General features: G+C 34.4%; 2 protein-coding genes and 1 long non-coding RNA gene across 5 annotated transcripts; 1 reads left to right on the top strand and 2 right to left on the bottom strand.

Moving 5' to 3' along the window:
* Positions 1-980: 980 nt before the first annotated feature.
* On the bottom strand, positions 981-3,308 carry LOC102628534 (pathogen-related protein-like). 2 transcript variants are annotated; one of them, XM_025098957.2, is made up of 4 exons: positions 3,107-3,245; positions 2,855-3,011; positions 2,270-2,568; positions 981-1,954 (listed from the first exon to the last, which is right to left on the bottom strand). In XM_025098957.2, the coding sequence occupies exons 2-4, from the start codon at positions 2,997-2,999 to the stop codon at positions 1,796-1,798; spliced, it is 603 nt and encodes a 200-aa protein (XP_024954725.2). In that variant the 5' UTR covers positions 3,000-3,011; positions 3,107-3,245; the 3' UTR covers positions 981-1,795. The 2 variants fall into 2 exon arrangements, with proteins under 2 accessions (XP_024954725.2, XP_006477768.3); XM_006477705.4 differs by having other exon boundaries at positions 1,005-1,954; positions 2,855-2,987; positions 3,107-3,308.
* An 830-nt stretch (positions 3,309-4,138) lies between these two features.
* LOC102626306 (uncharacterized) lies at positions 4,139-8,096 on the bottom strand. 2 transcript variants are annotated; one of them, XM_006477698.4, is made up of 8 exons: positions 7,895-8,096; positions 7,497-7,613; positions 6,615-6,808; positions 6,432-6,537; positions 6,169-6,316; positions 5,897-6,036; positions 4,889-5,055; positions 4,139-4,798 (listed from the first exon to the last, which is right to left on the bottom strand). In XM_006477698.4, exons 1-8 carry the CDS (start codon positions 7,953-7,955, stop codon positions 4,505-4,507), a joined length of 1,227 nt encoding a protein of 408 aa, XP_006477761.2. In that variant the 5' UTR covers positions 7,956-8,096; the 3' UTR covers positions 4,139-4,504. The 2 variants fall into 2 exon arrangements, with proteins under 2 accessions (XP_006477761.2, XP_052294125.1); XM_052438165.1 differs by lacking the exons at positions 6,432-6,537; positions 6,615-6,808.
* A 137-nt stretch (positions 8,097-8,233) lies between these two features.
* LOC102626014 (hypothetical protein) lies at positions 8,234-8,722 on the top strand. Its single transcript, XR_001508125.3, has 2 exons — positions 8,234-8,398; positions 8,524-8,722. It is a non-coding gene; the product is annotated as a hypothetical protein (long non-coding RNA).
* The last annotated feature ends 13,501 nt before the right edge of the window (positions 8,723-22,223 follow it).

Here is a 22,223-nt window from a genome sequence, read left to right as displayed (position 1 = left end):
TTCCTCAATGAAAACAATTTGAGAAGTTCAAGTATTCTCTTAATTTAAATATACCATGACGTAGCAGGATATAGAAGTTAAAAAGATATGAAATAAAACTCACTCACTGGACATGGTTTTAAGTTAAATGTAGTGGTTATGATCACTCGGTTGTACTCCAACTTCGTGACATAATAGATTGTGTCATCATGTATTATTCAAAACAACTAGCCACTATGAGATTTTTTACAATAAAACACTCCACACATGAGGTTAAGGATAAAGAATAGGGATGGCAAAAATCCCCACGGGGACGGGTATTCTCGGGGATTTTCCTCATTCGGGGAGGGTATGAGGATAATTTCATACCCAATTTCTTATTCGGGGAGGGGACGGAGAAATTTTTTACCTAATTTCTTATTCGGGGAGGGGACGGGGATGAGGTGGAATCCCCATCCCCTACCCATTTCCCTATTTTAATTTTTAATTTAATTTTAATTTTTTAAAATTACTAGTAAATAAATTATAAAATTATAAATATTGGTAAAAATAAAAAATATCAAAATATTTATATTATTAAACTTTTAGGCCTAATTAGCTAATTAAAGTTCTAAATTTTTATTTAGGACATTAAAAAGACCGAATAGATTCTATTAGCCAAACATTTTTTTTAATTTTGATATTCTTTAAATATTTTAAACTTAAATCTATTTTTTATTTAATTTTAGATGTTATAATTGCCCACAGCGAATCACAATTTTAATATCTAATCTAATCTAATCTAATATTTACTTTTGATTTGCTCCGATTTAACTATTGTGTTGTAAAGGGAATAGTCCACATTTATAAAGTGTCCACGCCACCATTGAAAAAGTTAATTTTGAATCTAAATTCGATTTTATTTGTAACAATTTTGTATTAGACTATTAATTTGTTCATGATAGTTTGTAAAATAAGTTTGTATCCCTTGCATGTTGCGTTACTTACTAATTTAATGTATGTAACTTTTGTAATAGATATTAATGTAAGATATATTTCAAACTTTACTTTTATTTGAATTTTTTATTTTAATATGATTAACTCAAAATCGAAAAAAAAATGTATTAGTTATTCGGGGATCGGGGACCCTCGGGGACCCTCGGGGATCCCCTGTTATTATTCGGGGAGGGGATGAGGATTCTCTAAAGTAATTCTGACGGGGACGGGGAAGGGATGGGGACATACGTAAAATATCGGGGATGGGTACGGGGAGATCGGTCCCCTCCCCTCCCCTCCCCATTGCCATCCCTAATAAAGAACCTCTTATAATAATTTTAAAAAAAAAGAATAAAGAATACATAAGATAAAACTAAAGGGGACTTTTATTAATCAAAATAGCCTATGAAAAATAACGACAAGACCTTCCTATTTATAACAAGATAATCCTACTTCCCCAATAAATTAAGTTAAATAAAAAAAAAACTAAATAACAATGAAAATAAAAATAAAAGACCTAAACACATATCACGCTAATTAAAATGAAAATTTCAAAAAAGTTATAAAACAATTAAATCATCCTACATCATACCATCAATATGTGTGCATATATATACACACACGCTCACAAACCCTTATGAGATTGAGAATTGGCATATATTCATCCACGGATGCATTTCATGAGAAAGAGACAAAGAAAACTCTCAACAAGAAGCGAAATTCCCTACTTCAAGTGCATGCATGTGATACATATCTTAGCATCTTATTGGGGACTAATAAGCTAAATAATATACAAATGAAAAAAATTAATAAAAAGACAAATTTTATTTCTAGTTAGTTACTAAGTGAATGGGCAGTGATGAGAAGAGGAAGTATCAGCAGACTTGTTTTGTTGGGTTTCAGCAATTGCGTTGAGTACTGGCCCTTTAAGGAGGCCTGCAAATAACTCTGCTGGATCATAGTATATTTCAACATCTTCTGCCCTCATGAATTCATCCACCTAAAAAAGGTTTTGTTTAAATTTTTTATTATCTTATATTATATCAAGGATCTTGTATTTGTTAAAATTTAAAAAAGTTATTAAACCGCACAGTTTAATAATTTTCTCAAACTTTAATCAAGTTTGGGATTTTGAACTAGATCAACAATGTATATGTGTGTGTATGTACAAATTTAATTTAACAACGACCAAATCTATTCTCCACCCATATAAATGAGGTTCGAACCTCAAATCCTTTGTTTTTAAACCAAAAAAATTTTACTAACCGACTAAATGAGGAATAATTAATAAAAGACTAACTAATTAAAATCATACCTTCATAATCCCAATCCCATAAAACTCCACCATTTCTCCAGTAGGAGCGTGGCCCTGGAAAGGTCCTTCAAAGTAACCCCAATGCCTGAATTTGTAGGCAACCACTAGCGGTCCTGAATAAACACTGATCACTTCCCAGGCGAATCCGCGGGGAAAAGCTGATCGAAATGCATCATGGGATGATTTAAAAGTCTCTTCATCTGCTCTGCAATACTGAAACTCCATTGGTAGTGAATTCTTCAGCAAGGCATTGTAGCTTCCAAGCTGTAGAGTCTCTTCTCCCGACAGGCCCTTTCTTCCTGCATAAGATACAATCCAAAGTCTATCAATGTGTCAGGATCTTATTGCTGTAGATTCAACCCCTAATCCTTCGTAGGACAGACAGGTTTGTAGTGGCAACTCTCTATGTAAGAGCTACGTTCATCCACCCACAACGGCGTTAGGGTTTTAACCAATGCAGTTATAATATCAGTTAGTAAAAAATTAAAACTGAAATCACTACTCGATGATTTAAAGACAATTTAATACATGTTGGAAAATCCTAAAATTACACAAAAAGGATTCAGGTTTTATTCTAGTACGTACCATTAACAATGAGCTTGAATTTCTCAGGGTTAATGGTCTTGAAATCATTTGAGCTAGTCTTCTGAGAAAGCTCCATTTCCCAAGACTTTACAGCATTCTGAACTGTTTCTTCTATTGATCCTTTAGGCCACTCCTGCGATTGCATACAAAATTAACCCTGAATACTTGTTATGAACTAATTAAGAGAAATATCAATGGAATAATTAATAATGAAAATTAACTTGTTATTTATCTAGCTAGCTTGATAGCCACCTTGGTCCGGCCTTCCTCGAAGAGCTTGTTTACTTTGTCGAAAATCGGAGGGCCACCGTGCCTCCACTGCGTGCTCTTTGCTTCTTCATTCAAGATTGAACGATACTTATCCCCTGCCACTTCCATATCTTCTTTTACTTTATCCATATTTCAATATTATTGTTGCAAAGCCTAGTGTGTGTGTGTGTATGCGTATGTATATGTATATCAGTATATGTCTATATATATATATATATATATATATATATATATGTTAAAACCATGCGGTTTTAAAGTTTTCTCGCATTTTCCCGTACTTTAAAATTCCGGACTGAAACATTTCTATATATATATATATATATATATGTATGTATGTATATGTATGTAGAAATCTGATCAGGTACACACGGTTGCATATGTTATTGTGAGCTGAGCCACATGTCATCTGATCATTGATCGGGCTGTGGGATGCCAGTCAATAATCAAGTGATCCATGACCCGTAGCTCAAGTCCACACTTGATCAACACTCCATACATAATAATAACAATAACAACAATGATGATGATGAACGGAGTAGAAGGGTTGCTGAGAATGATGGTTTGCTGAGCCTTATCTTGTGCTGCCGAATAAGGACACAAGTATGATTTCACATGAATAAATTCTGATGCCACCCGCAAAGTCTGCATTGAGCCGCTGACAAAGAATCTGCTAGTTTTATTTTGAAATTATTCTGAAAGTTTATCTATAGGTTTATTGGACGTTTTCAGATTTTCCAGAGGAGATTTTTCTGAAAATGAAGACGTCACCTTCTTTATTAAGTACTGCACACTATGCAACACTGATTAGAGATGAGTGTTGAGATGTCATTTGGTCACATCCGTACTAAAATAACATTATCTCAACCGAAAGGCAATGCCTATGATGGCAACCTGATGATGTTAAGAAATTCGACCTTCAGGGCAAAAGTGTTAATGGACAAAGCACAAAAAAGTAATAAACGAAACAAATAAAATGTAAATATGGGAAGTACGCAGAATCTTGAAACTCAGAAGGAAGAAAAAAAGGAGGGTTTTTCCCACAATAAATGAGTTCTTAGAAATGACATCGCATTACAGTTTCAGTCTTTTCAGTTTCAGAATAGGTTAGTGAAATCTCACAGAAAGGGAATTCTGTGTCATATTACCTCTAGCTCTTGAACTACTTGATGTGCGCATTCAAGCATACACAGGGCTAGAGCTCTCTACAGAAACGATAAGGCTTGGTTACAGAGCAGTATCAAGATAATTCTAGTACCGATCAAATAAATGGCAGTCTCTTTAGCTCATAATATACAACAACGCAGCTTGTTATCAGCTCCAAATATCTTGTTTGAGACCAATGCATAGAGACCTATAATCATCATGTTGTGTTCACCATTTTCAGTCCTCCTTACTCCTGGCAACATAAGCCAGCAGTCGATTCAAATGCTGGCCAAAAATCTTTGTTGAGAACGACTCCATAACATGCTGTCGGGCGTTTTCACCCATTTTTTTGGCCATCTGGGGCTCCTGAATTAATTTAGCCATAGCCAAAGAGAATTCATGGGGGGTAGGGTTGCAAAGAAATCCTGTCACCTCATTCTTAATTGTCTCCACAGGGCCCCCACTATCGCATGCAATAACAGGTTTATAAGCTGCCATTGCTTCCAATGGAACAATACCAAAGTGTTCATCCTACATTAATTGTACAACCAATTCAAGTTATAGTTCATCATTTTCTCTTTTAGGAATCAACTCCAATGATAATACTAGAAGCAACCACACCTTTGGTGTATAAAGGACACACAGGCATTCAGAAAGAAGAGCATTTCTTTCAGTTGTTGAACAAGATGTTATGAAGTTGACCCGATCAGACACTCCATTTCTTTCTGCCAGGCTTTTAAGCTCCTCCAAATACTCAACATTCTCCCTCAGGCGTTTATCATACCCACCTGCAGCCAGAGAGATTTACATTTTCCTTCAATAAATCCAAAAGCAAGTAGGCTTTCTAGATTGCATATTAGTAATAAAGCTTTCATGTTTGTGCAGGCATAGTATATAAAACTCAATTTTGCTTTCCCTGCTGCAGATAGTGTAAGTTCCTCTGATTGCGAGTTAAAGACCAGTTTTTTGAGTTTCAGCAAGCAACTTTCTTTCATTCTCTTATCATCAGCTATATCTTTACTAAGTTCAGCTGTATGTGCAATGATTAGTCTAGTTCTAGATTATTGACTATGCTTCAGTATTTTACCAATTTTTTGGCAATGAAAAACAGAGTGAGTTAGACTGCATCCAAAAAAACTTTACACTGATCTCTAACCAATTTGGTCAACTAAACTGCCTCTCACTCTTTACAGATAACATGATTAAGCCAACCTCTTGATTTGTTTTGGGTACATTGTAGCATATGATTTTATGGATCCAGTTTAATGAAGTAAATGGTAACCATCAAATATCTGCTAACCCAACTGACAGTCAAAGTTAATGATAAACTATCTTCAGGAAAGAATGCTAAACGAAAACTGGATTTCCATCTGATGTCATCTAAATGACAGATCAAATGCATTATGATGGGTCACATACAGACCACTAGGAACTTCATTGCCAGCAAACCATCTGCACATACTTCTGACAAGTAAGCAATATAACTAACTGGATGAAGGTACTTTTCTTTTTGCGACAGATATACAAAATCAATGAACAAACTCAACTCATAGACAAAACCTCAGTGTATTGACACGCCTAAGAGTCAGTAAAAGCTATCTGTCAAATCAGAAATAGGTAGAGGCTTACCTGCAATGGTCAAGGTTACATCAGCTGTATTGTGATTCTTAAAGACATCTTCTTCAAGGTTCTGAAGCATGGCAAATGCTGAAAGTGCTAGATCAATATTCTTCTTTCTTTCAAAGCGGTTGATGGAGAGAAAATTCAACCTACATCAAAGCGGATATTTAAAAGTTAAGGCTTTGAGCTTTGACTAGTAGAGGATACATAATCACAGAAATGTTTACAAAGTATTCTGGGTTGAATAAAAAGAAGTACTAGAAGATTGTCACGTCTATAACTTATAAGAATGGGGTTTATCAAACTGATCCACATTGACTGCTGGATAAAGAACAGCTGGACGAATTCCTCGAGCATGAAGTTTCTTGAATGTATTTGCAAAGGTATTAGCTGTAAATTTACTATTAACAAGTATCATATCTGCCATTCCTGCAATCCAAAATGCAACTAGTATTGATATAGCAATTTGGCATTGCAAAAAAAATAATTAAAAAATAAGGATGACAATTTATTTTGCATAAGCAAAACATAACCAGAATCAAACCAGTTGTTAATTCTTCGACAAAGTCTATAGGCTTCCTATATAACCTCCTAAGAAAAGTTGTGTGTTGAGCCAGTAACAGATCCGGAAAATGACAGTAGAATAATACCTGGCCAAGAAGAATAGTACTTCAAACAACAATAGTTCAAGGATTTGCATGTAACGGGCGATATTCAGCATAAATACCTTTGTTGAGCTTCTAAGTTTTAACACCGGGATCACAACAGAGACTTGATCTGCTATTATAACATCATATGATGACGACCGAAGTAGCACACAAAGAGCAACAAAAAGGCATCGCAGATATGCACATAGTGCATGAAGACGGTAGAAAAAATGACGAGGTAGGAAGTCTCCATAAACCGTAACCGGAAAAGTGCCTAGTCAATTAATTTAAATGAACATTGTATGTCAAAAAACTTTAATTTGAACACTAGAAAACAAGAATGAATGCATAGGAGCAGAAAAAAGAGAGCATGACAATCAAGCGCTTCTAAAGTTCCAGAGAATGCCCTTGACTCCACTGGAAACCTTTTGTTTCCTTTCTCTTGAGGTGTGCAACACTCATCCAAAGCCAAAGGTTAGAATCTTAAATCTAAGCTAACATTCAGTCCTTGAATTAATAGCTTATTTCCGCTTTGGCTTCTCAGATGCCAACAGAGATGCCTAGCAGACAAATTTCAGGCATGATTAGAGCTGCAACATACCCTTCATCTCAAAAAACTGATAATTATTCGTATTCAATCACCTCCTGCCTTCCAAGTTTAGTTCAAAAGCAGCCAGATCACTTTCACTAAGTCTATAAAAGCTAATACACGAACCTTTAATCTGGACCAAAACTCAGAACATCAAATGACATTTCTAAATGCATTGGCAATGTAAAACAAGATCTGAAAGTGCTACATATATAAAAACTAACAAATATATATACATCCATACATATATATATACACACACATATACATACACACACACACACACACACTCTCTCTCTCTCTCTCCAAATTCTACCAACTTCTAATTCTACAACTTAAAGATGACTTACAAATTATGTAAAAAGTAACTCACCATTAACGGTTTCCTCAAAACAGCGGCGTTTATCATGGTGAGCAGTAAAAACATGAACATTATGCCCGTGGGACACGAGTTCAACAGCCGCATCAACAATTAGTCTTTCAGCTCCACCTATCAATCATTGCACAGTATCCGAATAATCAACGCAAAAGCTTTAAAATCCAATGAATAATACACGGCATGTTTCTATAATTCATTATTTTCACTTCAGTTCAACAGAATTTTCAGTTAAATCGGCACCCAAACAGAGGCTAAATCCAGTTTAGCACAGTTGAATCGTCACCCAAACAGAGGCTAAATCCAATTTAGCACACAAACATTTGAAATTAAAACCTAAATTGATAAATTGGAAGAAAAGAATTTTGAGAGAATTAACAGACAGATTAAATTACCTATTCCAAGATCTGGATGTATTATGGCTACGTTAAGCTTTGAACTTCTTCTCTGTTCCATTTTTTATCTTTTTTTTTTTGGCTGCAGCTTCAACTCTGAAATTGCTAATTGCTAAGATCATATGTTATTTTCGTTTTTTATTTCATTCACGGGGCGGGTCGATTTAGGATTGAAACCCGAATTTGATCGGGTTCACTTGTTTTGCCCTTCCATTACGTTGTTTTTGAAAAATTGGAAAATTTGGAAAAGGCCAACTGCCAAAGTGCCAAGTACCGGTGAAGGGTAATTTTGTCTTTTCGTATTTCTAGTATAAATTCCCGCAAAACTCATCACTCTTTTCATTCTCTCATCACATTTCTCGGCTGCCAAACAATCTCTAAGAAAATGACGAAGTGAGGAGTAACTAACACACACAACGCAGCGAAAGATGACGGGAGAAGAGATGGCTTCAGGCCCCGCCGGCACAAAGGTCCTTCGATTTCTCTATTTCGTCGGCGCCGGATGTAAGTGACATTTTATTTTAAACACAAAGCTTACGATTAATCATCTCTGTGGCTTTTAATATTTTTAATTACAAAAAATGTCCAATTTTTTAAGAAGAATAAAAACTGAATCATCGGTGATACAGTTATCTGCACAGCTGCAATCAACAAGTGGCGGGAACTCGAGCGCAAGTCATTGCAGAAGAAACAGCAAGAGAGCGATCTATTGACCGATGATAACTCGGCAACTGCGGTACAAAAAGTTGTCAAATGATCTTTTTACTTGCCTTTGATGGATTTTCAGAAGTTTTGTTAATAAAAATGTCTCTCAATTTTTCATTTCAATGGCCTGTTGTTTGAGTCATTAGTATTGGATTTTGGAATTTGTATTTTAGCTTTGATATGTTATTGTTGTGATGTAAGAAATTTATGACAACACCCTCCTCAGTTTGATAAGATAGCTATTGAATTTTTATGGCAGATATAGATTTTTCTTGTTTTGGTCTGTTTGGATGCATGCACTAGGAATTCTAATTTATTCTTGGAACCTGAAAGGAGGAATTGGACCCTCAAATCTCAACCCTATTGTTTGGCAACATAAGGGTGCTTACTTGTAGAACTGAATCGAAATTTCAAGGGATAAATTCACTGCATAAATGTATGTGCCATGGCTTCAGAACAGTTTTTTTGACGCTTTTTTTTTTTTGGTTATTTCTCCTAACTATAATTCTAGAGTGCTACTCCAATAAGAACTAAAATAGTTTTAAAAAATTATGATGGTTGGTTTGCTAATTTTCAATTATTAGAAAAAAAAAAAGTAAAAATAAAACTAACTAGATGCGCTATAAAAAAAAAAGTAAAAATAAAACTAATTAGATGTGCTATCTTTATATTAGGAATAAGAATTTAAGAATTAAATTGGGATTCCAAATGCCAAAGTTAGTAAATGAAGTCTCGTTAACCTAAAGAAGTAGGATTTCAGACTTGTTCAACCTCAGCATTCTAGACTCCTTTGTCATTTATTAATTCCAATTTCTGGATTGGAGTAGAAGTCTCATCCCAATATTTATGTGTTTCTATGTTCGTGCAATGACCAGTTGAAGTGAACCGATGTGCAAGTGACTTTTTATTTTTTTCCCTCTTTTTGAGACACAAGTGATGACTATATAGGTTGTTATGCGTAGATTGAGTATTATAGTTTAAGTAGCAAACTTATGTTACAGTTTTATTAATATTGAATTGATTTATTGATACTATTAGCTAAAACGCCACCTTACAGACTGTTCTGTTTTATTGGTATTCAAGACATTCCATAAGTAATGGTACATGAAATACACTAGTCTTTGTAAATTGTATCATATAGAAAGGTAAAATTAGAAAAAAATGTGGAGATATGGAATTGTTAGTGAGAATAATTCATGAAAAATCATGATAATAATATCACTGTGTTAGTCAAATGGCCTTATCATATGACAGCTGGCACTGGAAAATAAACCGTACTTCATTTGAGTAAACCATCTTTCCTTTTAGCTATGCTAATTAAGCTTTGGTCATCCCATTTGAGGACAGCTAGTATTGCATTTTTTGGCAGTAGTGAAGAGGAAAATCTTGATAGTAGTACTTATGGTGCATTTTTTATGTCATTTGCTGTAATGGAAGACAGTCAATCAGTTGGAGTTATTAGTGAATGTTATGAGATAACTTATTGAAATTGGTTGTTTTTACTTTTTCTTTTTTATTTTATTTTTCTTCCCTCTTTCCCTCTTTTTCTTTCCTTCCTTTTTTCCCCTTTTGGTGGCTGAGGTTGGTTGGGGCTATGTTTATGATAGACTAAGGCCTCATCTGATGTAGAAGTGCTGTAGATTAAAAGCTGCAGTTGCAGTATAAAAGAGCTGTAGTTAAGAAATAAAAGTTGATAGTATATGGTAAATATGACTTTTTAGATAATAATGTTGAAAAAAATAGTAAAGATGTTATAAGTTTTTCATCGTATAATTGTGGGATAAAATCAACTTAGCTTCCAACCACAACAATAAGTGTTTACCAAACACTTTAGTGTCATAGCAAGTTTCTGCATCCCATCCACAATGCCAAACTAATGTAATATTATTGTTAAACAATTTCATTATTTCTCTCTTCGTGTGAGTCAAAGAAAACTTCACTGTTACAAAAGCCAGCATAAATAAAGTAAATCCCATGTTCATGAACTTAGTATGAAGTATGAAAGTTGGAAGCAAAAAGTTAGGCGCATAATCTCAGGACCACAAGATCATGCAGCTGTCTATAAGTACTAGGTTTTGTGCACTTCATGGTCCCAAATATCACTTGCAGTTTCTTTAAAGTGATCATTTGTCTTTTCGCCTCACCTTCTTAGTCGGTTATGATAAGTATCTTTCTTTATGTAGCTGGGTGTTTGTTGGTAGTAGTGAAGACAGAAACTTAGAAAACCTTACTCATAAATACTGGGTTTCTTGGTTAGGACTTAACTCGTAAAAACTGGGTTTCTTGGTTATGACTGTTCTGAAATACATAGATACTTGAGAATTTGATGCCGAGTGAAAATTATGAACTCAGGTGACAGGTGGCCAGAAATCCTATTTTCCAAATGTGCTTATTTCATAGCTACCATAACGGACGAGTTTGCTGGGCTCTTCATTCTTGTACATTAAAAGTCAAGATCAACTGTCAGCAATTTCATTGAGAAATGTGGCATCTGCAGTATGCATCAGCTTCAGCCACAAGTAAATACTTATTATCATAAGAGTAGAGTCAGGTGTAGGAGGTACTTTAGTTGCTAGATTTATGAAGATGATGGATACATTTATGAAAATAATCATTGGTTTTGCTTCGATATTTGGCTTTTTTGTGCCTTTGAGCATCATTTTGCCATAATGATGGCAAGGGACCCGGAGGCGGAGGTAGGGGCGAGGACAGAGGTGAAGATAGTGGTGGTGGGGGTGGAGAGGGTATTTTAGTAGAATATTTATTTATACTTCCCCTTTTTTTAATCCTTTTCGGTTTTATTCAATGACAAATTTTTGTGATTGTGTTGACATACCTTTGTTTTCTTCATCATTTTTCTTATATGATAGGTCAGTTGACGTGAGTCACGTTGCTGCATTGGAGGCTACTACAAATGTGAATTAAAAAAGTTACTGAAATTTTGAAAATCAACACGAGGGAAAAATGATTAATATAATGAAACAATAAAGCAGTTTGATCATTTTTTCCTTACATTAGTGTTAATTTTTATTAGTAATAATTTCTCTTATTTCTCGGACTCTAAAGTCCTAACCTGCATTTTTTTTTCTCCTTCCTACATTTTGATTTCTATAAATATTTCGTACTTGATGAATTTTTTGAATTTATTAAGATCAATTCGCTCTTTCTTATTTTATACAAATTAATCTTCTTGCCTAATTAATACGGGTGTTTAGAATCCAATTTAATTTGCTCAATTCGATCTGCAAAAATATGATTCATAAAAGTTTAATCCATAGATTGGTAGATTGTTTTGAATTGAAAATTTTTAAAATATCGGTAGATAAAAGTTCATAAATCTGCAATATATATATATATATATATATATATATATATATATATATAGGAGGGAAATGTTTAAACTTGTGAAGTTGATCACCCCACTGGTTTGGACTCAAAACTTTTAGTATGGTAGCCGTGGAATAGGCTAGTTCTGAGTGGGTTTCACTGAGAAAGAAATGTTTGAATTTAACTGACTCAGTAGCTTCTAAAATGCTTTGATAGTAAGGCTGTGGTTTTGTTAAATCCCAGAAGGATGTGTTTTCGTAGGAAATCAAAATTTAGAACTCAAATAATGCAATGCTTGGTTTGGGTCGGCTTTATCAAAATTTTAAAATAAAGTACCAACTTTAGAAATAATAGATTTGCTTTGGAACGTGGTTGGTCAGGTTTTATGAAAGGTACGCGGCGTTGTATCTAGATCGATGCAGAGCCAGGTCTGCCTTTGGAACCAGATCTGACTTAGAACAGATCAATATTCCGCACGTTCTAGTTTCCAGCCGATATACCAAACTTGTTTACCAAATCTTTATTAAGTTCTTTAAGCAAGCCTAGCAACAAACATACATCTAAACGCTAGGGTGCATACACAGTACCAGATCTGGATCCCAGAAATGGTGCTCTGAAGGAATGGGGGAAGAAAAGAAGAAGTACAACTGAGGATTGAGATCTGGTCTCGTTGCCTCAGAGGAACGTAACAGCTTTATGGCAGATCTGATACAGATCAGTCTGCTAAGGATGCATAAAATTTAAATACTTGAATTTAAATTGCAGAAATTTAAACGTACATGAAAGGCTTTAAATAAAATTTACAAATGCTTTAAATAAAACTGGAAGTAAAGTGCTTACATTGACTGATTTTTCTTTGTAGAGAAGAAAAGGGAAATTAATCGTGAAGGTAAGGAACTATTTTGTAAACAGAAAAATTTCCTTGAACCCTTCGGATTCCTTATTCCCAGGGAGAGAGAGAGAGAAAGAGGAGACAGAAGCTCTAGAGAGAGAGGAGAGAACTTAAAACTAAAAAAATCTGAGGAGTCTAAGTCTTCCTTCAGATTTATATACAAAATGAGCTTTTACACTGTAGACTGTAGCGGAGCTGTAGCATACAGTAATCTTTGGAACTCTGCACTGTTCACTGTAGCGGAGTTTGAAGCAAACAGTAAGCTTTGGATCGTATGTAACAGTGATCTTTGGAGCGTATGTTGAAATAGTGACTTTGTAGAAATACAATACGGGTGAAGAGACATGTGCGCTCTCACTTGTGTCCAGAGGACTACCCAAAGAAAATAAAATTACAAGGGAAATAAATACTTTTTTTTTTCACATGTACAATAATTATTTGGAATGCTTTAATGGGGAGAATATGCCGAAGCAATCATCTTCATTTTCATCACCAAGGGAAATAAAAGGCTCTTCATCTCCGGAGGTGCTTGAGGAGGAACTTGCAACAGATGTTTCAGATCTTGTGGCGAGAAGCTGTTGCATAACTTTAAAATACTCTTCTTCAGTTTTGGCATTGGCTAAAAGAGATTGGGATTTGGATTTCTGGGTTAGAAAAGTTTGTTGGGCTTTGGAGTGCTGAATGGTTGGTTCGAGTAATCCTTTGGCAGAGAGCCAATTTCGGATTAAGGTGTCAGTCAATTTTGACTGTTCATCGAATTTTGACCACCATTTTACTTTAAAGGTTCTTTGTAGGATAAGTTGGGCATCATGGGTGTGATAACGGAGGTTCCACATCCATACCCAAGGAAGGAAGAAATTTGTGCAAAAACATAGAAAGGGGGGAAATCTTTTTTCTGAGTCAGAGGGTATATAATGAGCTTTGAAGAGGTTTAGACAATTTGTGGCGTTTGGAGTTAGGATTTGTGGTATTGGGCCAAAGAAGTTCCACCAATGTTGAAACCAATTTGGGAGGCTTTGAACGGTTATTTTTGAATTAAAGAAAAATAACCATGAATGGGATTTCTTTGGGTTTTGTAAGAGGAAAGTGTTATACCAGGCTTGTTGGTAATCCCAGTAAGTATAGGATAAACAATGTGGTAAACGCATTTGGAAATTTGGAGGGAAGTGTTTAAACTTGTGAAGTTGATCACCCTACTGGTTTGGGCTCAAAACTTTTAGTATGGTAGCCGTGGAATAGGCTGGTTCTGAGTGGGTTTCACTGAGAAAGAAATGTTTGAATTTAACTGACTCAGTAGCTTCTAAAATGCTTTGATAGTAAGGCTGGGGTTTTGTTAAATCCCATGGTTTGAAAAACCAGCCTTTAGGAAAAAACTTTGAAATTGCTTGAAAAAGATCAGTATGGTAAAATCCATCTTCCATAGACAAAATTTTTTGAAAATGGGTTTTATCAAACAAATCTGAAGTTTTCTTTGAAGGTGTTGGCTGAGAAAGCACAATTTGAGAAGATGAGCTTTCACCAGAAACAACAATATTTTGAGAAGAGGGTTTTGAAATTTCTTTGGAAATAGGTTTCTCATCTTTAGTGGAGGTTTGGCTTTAAGAGAGGCTTTGTAGAGCGAGCATAAGCTCAGGGGATTTTGTAATAGAACTCATCCATTGCTTTACTTGGTCATCAGAGGAAATGGTTTTGTATTGGGCTTCATGTTCTTCAACCATTTCAATCCAGGATTTGATAGGCATGGCAGAAGAAAGTAATTTTTCTTTAGAAGGAGTTGGTTGTGGTTCTTTAGAGGTTGCTTGAGATTCAGTGTCTTTAAGAACTGCTTTACCTTTATCCTTCTTTCTTGGCGGCATTATCTGTTTTAGAGAAATTCTCTGGTCACAAAATCAGGAATAGAATTTGTATCTCCTTTAATAAACTCAATATCAAAACAAAAAACACTTAAAATAGTTTGCCAACGTGCAAAAATCTGTTTAGATGTAATATTTTGAACATCTTTTTTTAAAACATGTTTTGCAGCTTTGCAATCAATTCTAAGTAAAAATTTTTGATTTAACAAATCGCTTTGAAATTTAGAAATGCATAAAACAATTGAAAGAATTTCTTTTTTTATAGTAGAATAGTTTTTCTGGCATTCATTCCAATGTGTAGAAACATATTGGACTATCTGTTCTTTATTGTTGTTAACCTGTTTTAATATACCTCCATAGCCTAAATCAGATGCATCAGTTTCAACTACTTTAGGTAATGTAGGATTAGCAAGATATAAACATGGAATGCTTTTAACAGAATGCTTTATGAGTTTAACAGTTCTAGTATGTTCATCAGTCCATGCAACGTGATTCTTTTTTAATCGATCATGTAAAGGTTTAGACATCCTATTGATATTATGACAAAAGTCAAGAACATAATTTAAACTTCCTAGAAACTTCTGTAATTGAGTTTTGTCTAGGATTTTGTCCGGGAATTTGTTTGCAAAGACAAGAGAACGCTCAATAGGGGTAATGGTTCCTTTGGAGATATGGTGACCTAGGAACCTGATCTTTGTTTGGAACAAAGAGACTTTAGTACTAGAAATTGCTAGACCAGCTTTCCTAGTGGCAAAGTAAAAGGTCTTTAAATGTTTGAAATGTTGGTCGATGGTTTGAGAGAAAATCAAAACATCATCTATATAAACAATGCAAAACTCAGAATAAGGGTTATAAATGTCATTCATAATTCTTTAAAATTCCGAAGGTGCATTTTTTAAACCAAATGGCATAACCGTCCATTCATATTGTCCGAATGGAACAGTAAAAGCGGTTTTATAACGGTCTTTAGGATGAATTTGAATTTGCCAAAAACCCGACTTCATGTCAAATTTTGAAAATATGAAAACAGAATGCAGTTTTTGAAGCAAATCCTTTTTATTAGGTATCGGGTACCTAATCCATTTTAATGCTTTATTCAGGGGCTTATAATTTATAACTAATCGAGGTGTTCCTCTTTCAATCTCAGAATTCTTATTAACATAAAACGCGGCGCAAGACCAAGGAGACCGAGATTTAACAATAAGTCCTTTGGATTCTAAGTCACTTATTTCAGCTTTACAGTGTTGTTCCAATTCCATGTTCATCTGGATTGGACGGGCTTTAGTGGGAATCTGTTTTTCATCAAAAGAATTTTCATAGGGTAGATCTACCATGTGTTGTTTTCTATTCCAAAAAGTATATGGCAAATCAGCACAGATTTCTTTTTCAATGAGGGCTTTGAAATCAGAAATTTTCTTTTGTATGAAATTATTTTGTAATTGGCTTTCTATTCTTTGTAGACTTAGGTCCTTTTATAAAAACATTAAATCATTTTGTCTTGATCTGATAAGGTTGTTGATTTGATTCTGATAAACAGAACAAGCTTTAACAATATTCAAATTCCTTGTTTTCGGTTTTTCAATAAACGGAAAAAAAAATCTCTTGTTTTTTGCTTTGAAAGATATACTATCGTAATTGACAGTATAAGGAGTGATAAGATTTATAAAAGGGGTTCCTAAAATGACAGCATGATGTATGTCATTTGTAAGAACAAAAGAAGTTTTAAAATCAAAATCATTATTATAAATTGAAGCTTCGACTTTAGAATTAACATTAAGTTTTGAATTGTTGGCGGCAGAAAGCCTTTCTCTAGTCTTTTCATGAAATCTTTTGGGGACAATGTCCTCTCTTATACAATTCAAATCGGCACCAGTGTCGAAAAGGGCAATGTCATCAATTGCAAAATCATCTGAAAAAATTAGGGTAACTTTAATAAAATATTTTCTCATAGTGATTTGTTTTAAAACAAATAGAAAATCATTAGGTACAGACTCAATGTTTTCTAGATTTTGATCATTTTTATCCTCGTTATCATAATTGGATTCATTATCCGAATTGTCTTGTAATTGCTTTTGTAAAAAAAGTTGGATGGTTTGAGAATCATTCTTTTGCTTTTCCTTTAACTCTCTTATCTCAAGTTTGATGTCTTTGATTTCTTTCTGAAGATCTTGGATATTGGGGATTGTCTTTTTTGTTTTCTTTTTATCCAAAATTTTAGTAAGATCATAAGAACTTTTTTTAACAATTGGAATTTTGGAAGTCTCTGTTTTATTAAAATCCAGAGTTTTCAAAAACTTATCAAGATACTCTTTTTGAAGATTTGGATCAGAAATATGCTTTACGAGTTCAAGAAAAGTTTCTTGGTCTTTAGTCAAAACATTGATTTTCTTTAAATAAGAATCTATTTCAGAATCACTACTGCTAGATGCAGAGGTATCTGAGTCAAAAAGCTCATCGACCTGAAGGGGGTCACTATCTCCCGACATGGAAGACTAAGAGTCAGAGGACTCTACAAGAAGAGGGGCAACTTTGGAAAGGATTTCTTCATCAAGGTCAAGCTCCTGGAGCTTTCTGTTCATTCTGCAATACTTTGCAGTATGGCCTTTTATTCCGCACTTATGGCATATGGCTTCTTTGTAGTTGAAATGGGCTTTGTGTTTAGGTTTAAATTCCTTTTTCTAAGAGAAGTTGGGCTTCTTATAGGGCCTCTGGGGTTTCTTATAAGAAGATTCTCTAAACTTCTGGAATGGCTTTCTATAGCTCTTGGATTTGTAATGTCTCCTGTGAGGTTTGGAAGAACAGTCACCATTACATCCTTTGGAAATGGAAGTTTTAAAGGGGTTATAATTGAATTGTTTACAGAAACTTCCTAATTCTTGCTTAGATTTCCTAAGCTCCCATTTAAGTCGTCTTTTTAATTTCAAATCTTGACAGATCTTTAAACCTTCCTTGTTGACAAAACTGACTAACTCACCATAAGTAAGTTCGTCATAGGGAATGCGATTGTCATAAAGGGCCTTTATGGAATTCCTAACCTTTTCTCCTAAAAGGGTAGGTAAACCTGCTATGAATTTTTCTTTCCAAGTTATATGATTTGCATCATCTCTTAGAAAGAGTCTGGTGAAGAAGGTGGTTTTGTAATCTTGGAATTCACTAAGTTTCCTACATCTTAAATTATGTAGTAACTCAGCATTTTTGTCTCTAAGGTGAGAATGGTCACCTATGAAATGGAGGGATATGGTTAGAATCAGGGCAGCTACGGCATCCTGAATAGGGTTATTAAACTCGTCAAGAATGAGGGCTCCATTCTCGTCTATTTGGATGGCATTAAAGATATCTGATTGCGGCTGATTAGTGAGGAGATGATCCCACCAACCTTTAAGTTGACCAGTAAAGCCTGCAATGAGGATTTCTGCAATGGCTTTGTCAGAAGTTCCTGATTGGGTTTTATAGGCATTAGCTGCCATAGTCATTTGTTGCAACAATCCTAAGATGTTGTACTCTGACATTCCATCTATATTCCACTCATAGACAGAGGATGCATTATATCGAGACTGATTTAATGCACTAGGCCTGTTGTCTATGGTCAAATCAGGTGGAGACTTGACAGTGGGAAGGGCTAATTCCCAATGGATTTTATTAGCTTTAGGAACAGGTTCTTCTGTGAAGGCTTCTATATCAGAAGAGGCTATAGACATCTGGTCTTGTTCTAATACTCCAATCTTGCTAGATTGGGGAGTATCAGGGGCTATTTGAACTTTGTTAGATAAGAAAGAAGTAGCTTCTATCCTATCTAGTTGTTCTCTAATGGCTTTAGCAAAATCTGATTTTGACTCTTGGATGAGCTTTTGACTAGTTTTCGAAACCTGAAAAGGTTTGAAAATAGGTTCCTTAATCCTTTTGTCAGAATCCGATTTTGATGGAACAGGAGAAATGGAAGACATGGCTATGGTTGACTTTTGGAATTGGTTTTCTATACGGGTCAATTGTTTTCCGATAGTATTTAAGTTAGTATTACAGAAATTATTCTGTTGGATAATACTACTTAAATTTGCATCTGTATCATTTGGCTTTGGGATTTTATAAGGTGAAGCCCTAATTTGGACGGGAGGTTCACCGTGATCAACGGTTAAACTCCGAAGAGGTGGATGCTCAGATTCTGTGATTCTATCACTATCAGAAAGTTTCCACTCAGGAATCTTCTTCCTAATAGTAATAGGGTTCGTCTCTTTAAAAGGATAGGAAATGTTGTTCTCAGAAGAATATATTTCGAACCAATCAAAAAACAATATATGAACTTGATGCAAGTTAACAAATTCATAGTAAACTTGTTGGATTTCTTTTCTTTGATTTAAAAAATGTTTGAAAAACCAATTTCTTTTTTATTTATTATTTTCCGAATAAAAATCATTATGTAAGAGGGTTTTATCCAATTCAAAATCCTTTTTTATGACATTAATAACATTTTCAGTGATAGCAGAAAATGTTGGAGAAGTTGGAGGAAAAGGTTCCTTCTCGTCCTGCCTTTGTTCATGTTGACTGCTAGTATAGATTGGGTGTGGGACATTAGTAGTATAGTCAACAGAATGTATGGAAGAACTAGGTACATCCGAGGTGGAAAACCTAGGTTGACTCTTTACTGTTTGGTAAGGGAGATTTATAACAGAAGGGACTTTTGTAAATTTCCTTTCTAATGAAGGAATGCTTGAGCTCGACTCTTTATCAGAAAATCTGGATGAAGCAGACCTTCTGAAAGACAGTTTTACTCTACCATCTGCATACTGAGTCACATTTTGCAACTCTGTATTAGGCTCAAGTTGTTTCGGAATCGCTGGAGGAGCGGCTCCTTCAAGAATCCATTCTTCTGGAAGATTGACGTCTTTCCATTGGATTGGTTTTGGAATGATAGTGTTGGCTTTGGACAAATCAGTCTGCAAGAGAAGAGTCTCATCTCTTTTTGACTGAAATTTGTGTTGCGTACTAAAAGTAGAAATCATGGCTTTATAAGAAATTTTAAAAATTAATGCTACTGGAACAGATCCCTCAATCATATTATAATTGTGGGTTTTGATTTGTAAAATCATGCTTTTCAAAATGTTTTTATTTTTAAGAGAAATTGTTATGTTTGGATAACAATCAAAAGATATGGGACCTTTACAGAGACTCGATTCAATACTACTTAGTAAAGAATCATCAAAAAAGATGAATCGGCCATCTCGAAGGACAGCGAGGATAGAAGTATCCAAGCCTTCTTTGGTTAATGGTTTTATGCCTACTTGGATCAATCCTATATGAACATAATTAAAATTCTTTTCTTTTAATTTCTTTAATGAATGTTCTGAAAACAATTAGATTGTTTCAAATGGCTTTGAAAGAGTTATGTCACGTTCTTCAGTCTTTAATGACATAATCATTTTTGAAAAAATCAAGCTTTTTTGTTTTATAAATCTTTTCTTTAGAAACTTTTGGAAGTTCCCAACAATCAATTGCTTTATCAAAGTTCTCAATAACGAATTCTTCTGAACTCACAACATGCTTTGAATCACCAGTCTTCCCGGAAGAAGAGCTAGAAAAGGAATTTTATATATATATTAAAACTTGCAAATATGACATTATTAGTAAATAAATCAATTGAAAAGTAATTACAATAACACCACATTATACCTTACTATAATAATATAAAATGAAAAATAATTAAAAATTTAGATGATTAAATAAAAAAAATATAACTATCTAAACAGTAATATTAGAACAAAATATTTTTATTTGCTATTTATTTTAATTATGTCAATCTTTGTTTGAGTTAAAACTTAAAGGTATGAAATACGAATTGGAGATGGACATTTTAACACATCATCCAAGGTTTTAAGTTTCAACTTTTATATTGATTTGATTCCATTATTTTAGTTATTTTTCATATATTAGTCTTAACAAGTGAGTTTTTTTTTTTTGTATTGTAATTTTAAATTTTTATCCGCAACCAATCCTCAAAATGGCAAATTAGATGTGGATTGTGTCAAATTTGCATTTAATCTGTAGACGTATAGATTGAATTTGAATAAAATTTTACTAATATGTAGATTCAGTTGGATTAAAAATTTATAATCTGCAAAATTTTGGATGGGATATGAATTGGTGTCTTCCACAAAATTTGATCGACGAATACCTATACTATTTAATGAATTTAGGATAGATCCTAATTTTTTTTATTTTTGAAAAAAGTTTTGGGTGGGATTGCTAATATAAATAATAATTGATGGGCTTTAATAAGGTGAGTGACGGTGCTCACTTTACCACTTCCCTTAATTGATAAGATAATCATCTATTATAATATCATATAACACGAAACTTGTGATTAGTAACAAAAATTACCAAGTTTTGTTATGGCATCTACAACTACCTCTGGTTTATAAAATACTACATCTATGATTCATACATATTTTTTATTTGGAAAATGATAAACGAACTCAAAGAAGACAAAAGGACGACAGAAACGCAGCGCTCAATTGATGTTTCACGCGTTGAGTTCTGCTTCTTTTAGTCTTGCGTGGACCCACAAGAAATAAAAAAAAAATGGAAAGCTGGTCATTTCTCCCCCCTCCCCAACCACTCATTTTTCCTTTCCTTAGTTTACTCCCCCTCCACTCATTTTACTCCCCTCCATTTGCTTCGTTACCGGACTCCCCTTGGACAACAGCTGCTTCTTGTTCTCACCGAGCCCCTTCTTTTTTTTTTTCTCGCCCAGCCCCATTTGCTTCGTTACCGGACGACGTCCGCCACTCATTTTACTCCCCCTCCATTTGCTTCGTTATCAGACTCCCCCTGGACAACAGCCGCTTCTTGTTCTCGCCGAGCCCCTTCTTTTTTTTTTCTCACCCAGCCCCACTTGCTTCATTACCGGACGACGTCCGCTTCTTGTTATCGGATGACGACCGCTTCTTGTTCTCGCCCAGCCCAGATCTACAACAGACACGATTGACTCTTCTTCATCTACGACGTCGCTACTTTGGAGACTTCTAGTTGTTGCTTGCTGCTGCAGTTGTAGTGACCCATCCGCAAGCATTTCTTTTTATTTTTTTTAATTTTATCTTGTGGATGATGAAATTTTGAGATTGACAATTTGAGCATTTCTTCCATAAGCATGTTCAATTTAAGCTTATTTCAATTCTCAGTGCTACCGATTGACAGTTTGAGATCATCTTTGTGTATCAACTAGTAATGGGTGTTGAACAGATAATCCTTTTTCTAATTAATCTTTGAGGAATTCTATTAATCTTTTACTGTGATTTGTCACACTGATGATATATTAAAAAAATAAAAAGCTGCACTTTTGATATAAAAGAAAATTATCTCTAATTAATTTTCATTTTTGCTATGAAAAGGTAATTATTCCCGAAAATCTTTATTCTCCTGTCCCCATAAAATTAACCCTTAAATTGTTGTTACCTTTTGTTACTATTTGATGCAAGAATAATTTAGCAACTAGAATTTCCATATATAATTTATTTTGCCTTAAATAATTTCCCAAATTGTTTTTCTACTTCTGGGAGCT

The sequence above is a fragment of the Citrus sinensis genome, chromosome 3 (genome assembly GCF_022201045.2).
Source record: "Citrus sinensis cultivar Valencia sweet orange chromosome 3, DVS_A1.0, whole genome shotgun sequence".
NCBI classification, from domain to species: domain Eukaryota; kingdom Viridiplantae; phylum Streptophyta; class Magnoliopsida; order Sapindales; family Rutaceae; genus Citrus; species Citrus sinensis.
This window is presented reverse-complemented; position numbering and strand designations above follow the sequence as displayed.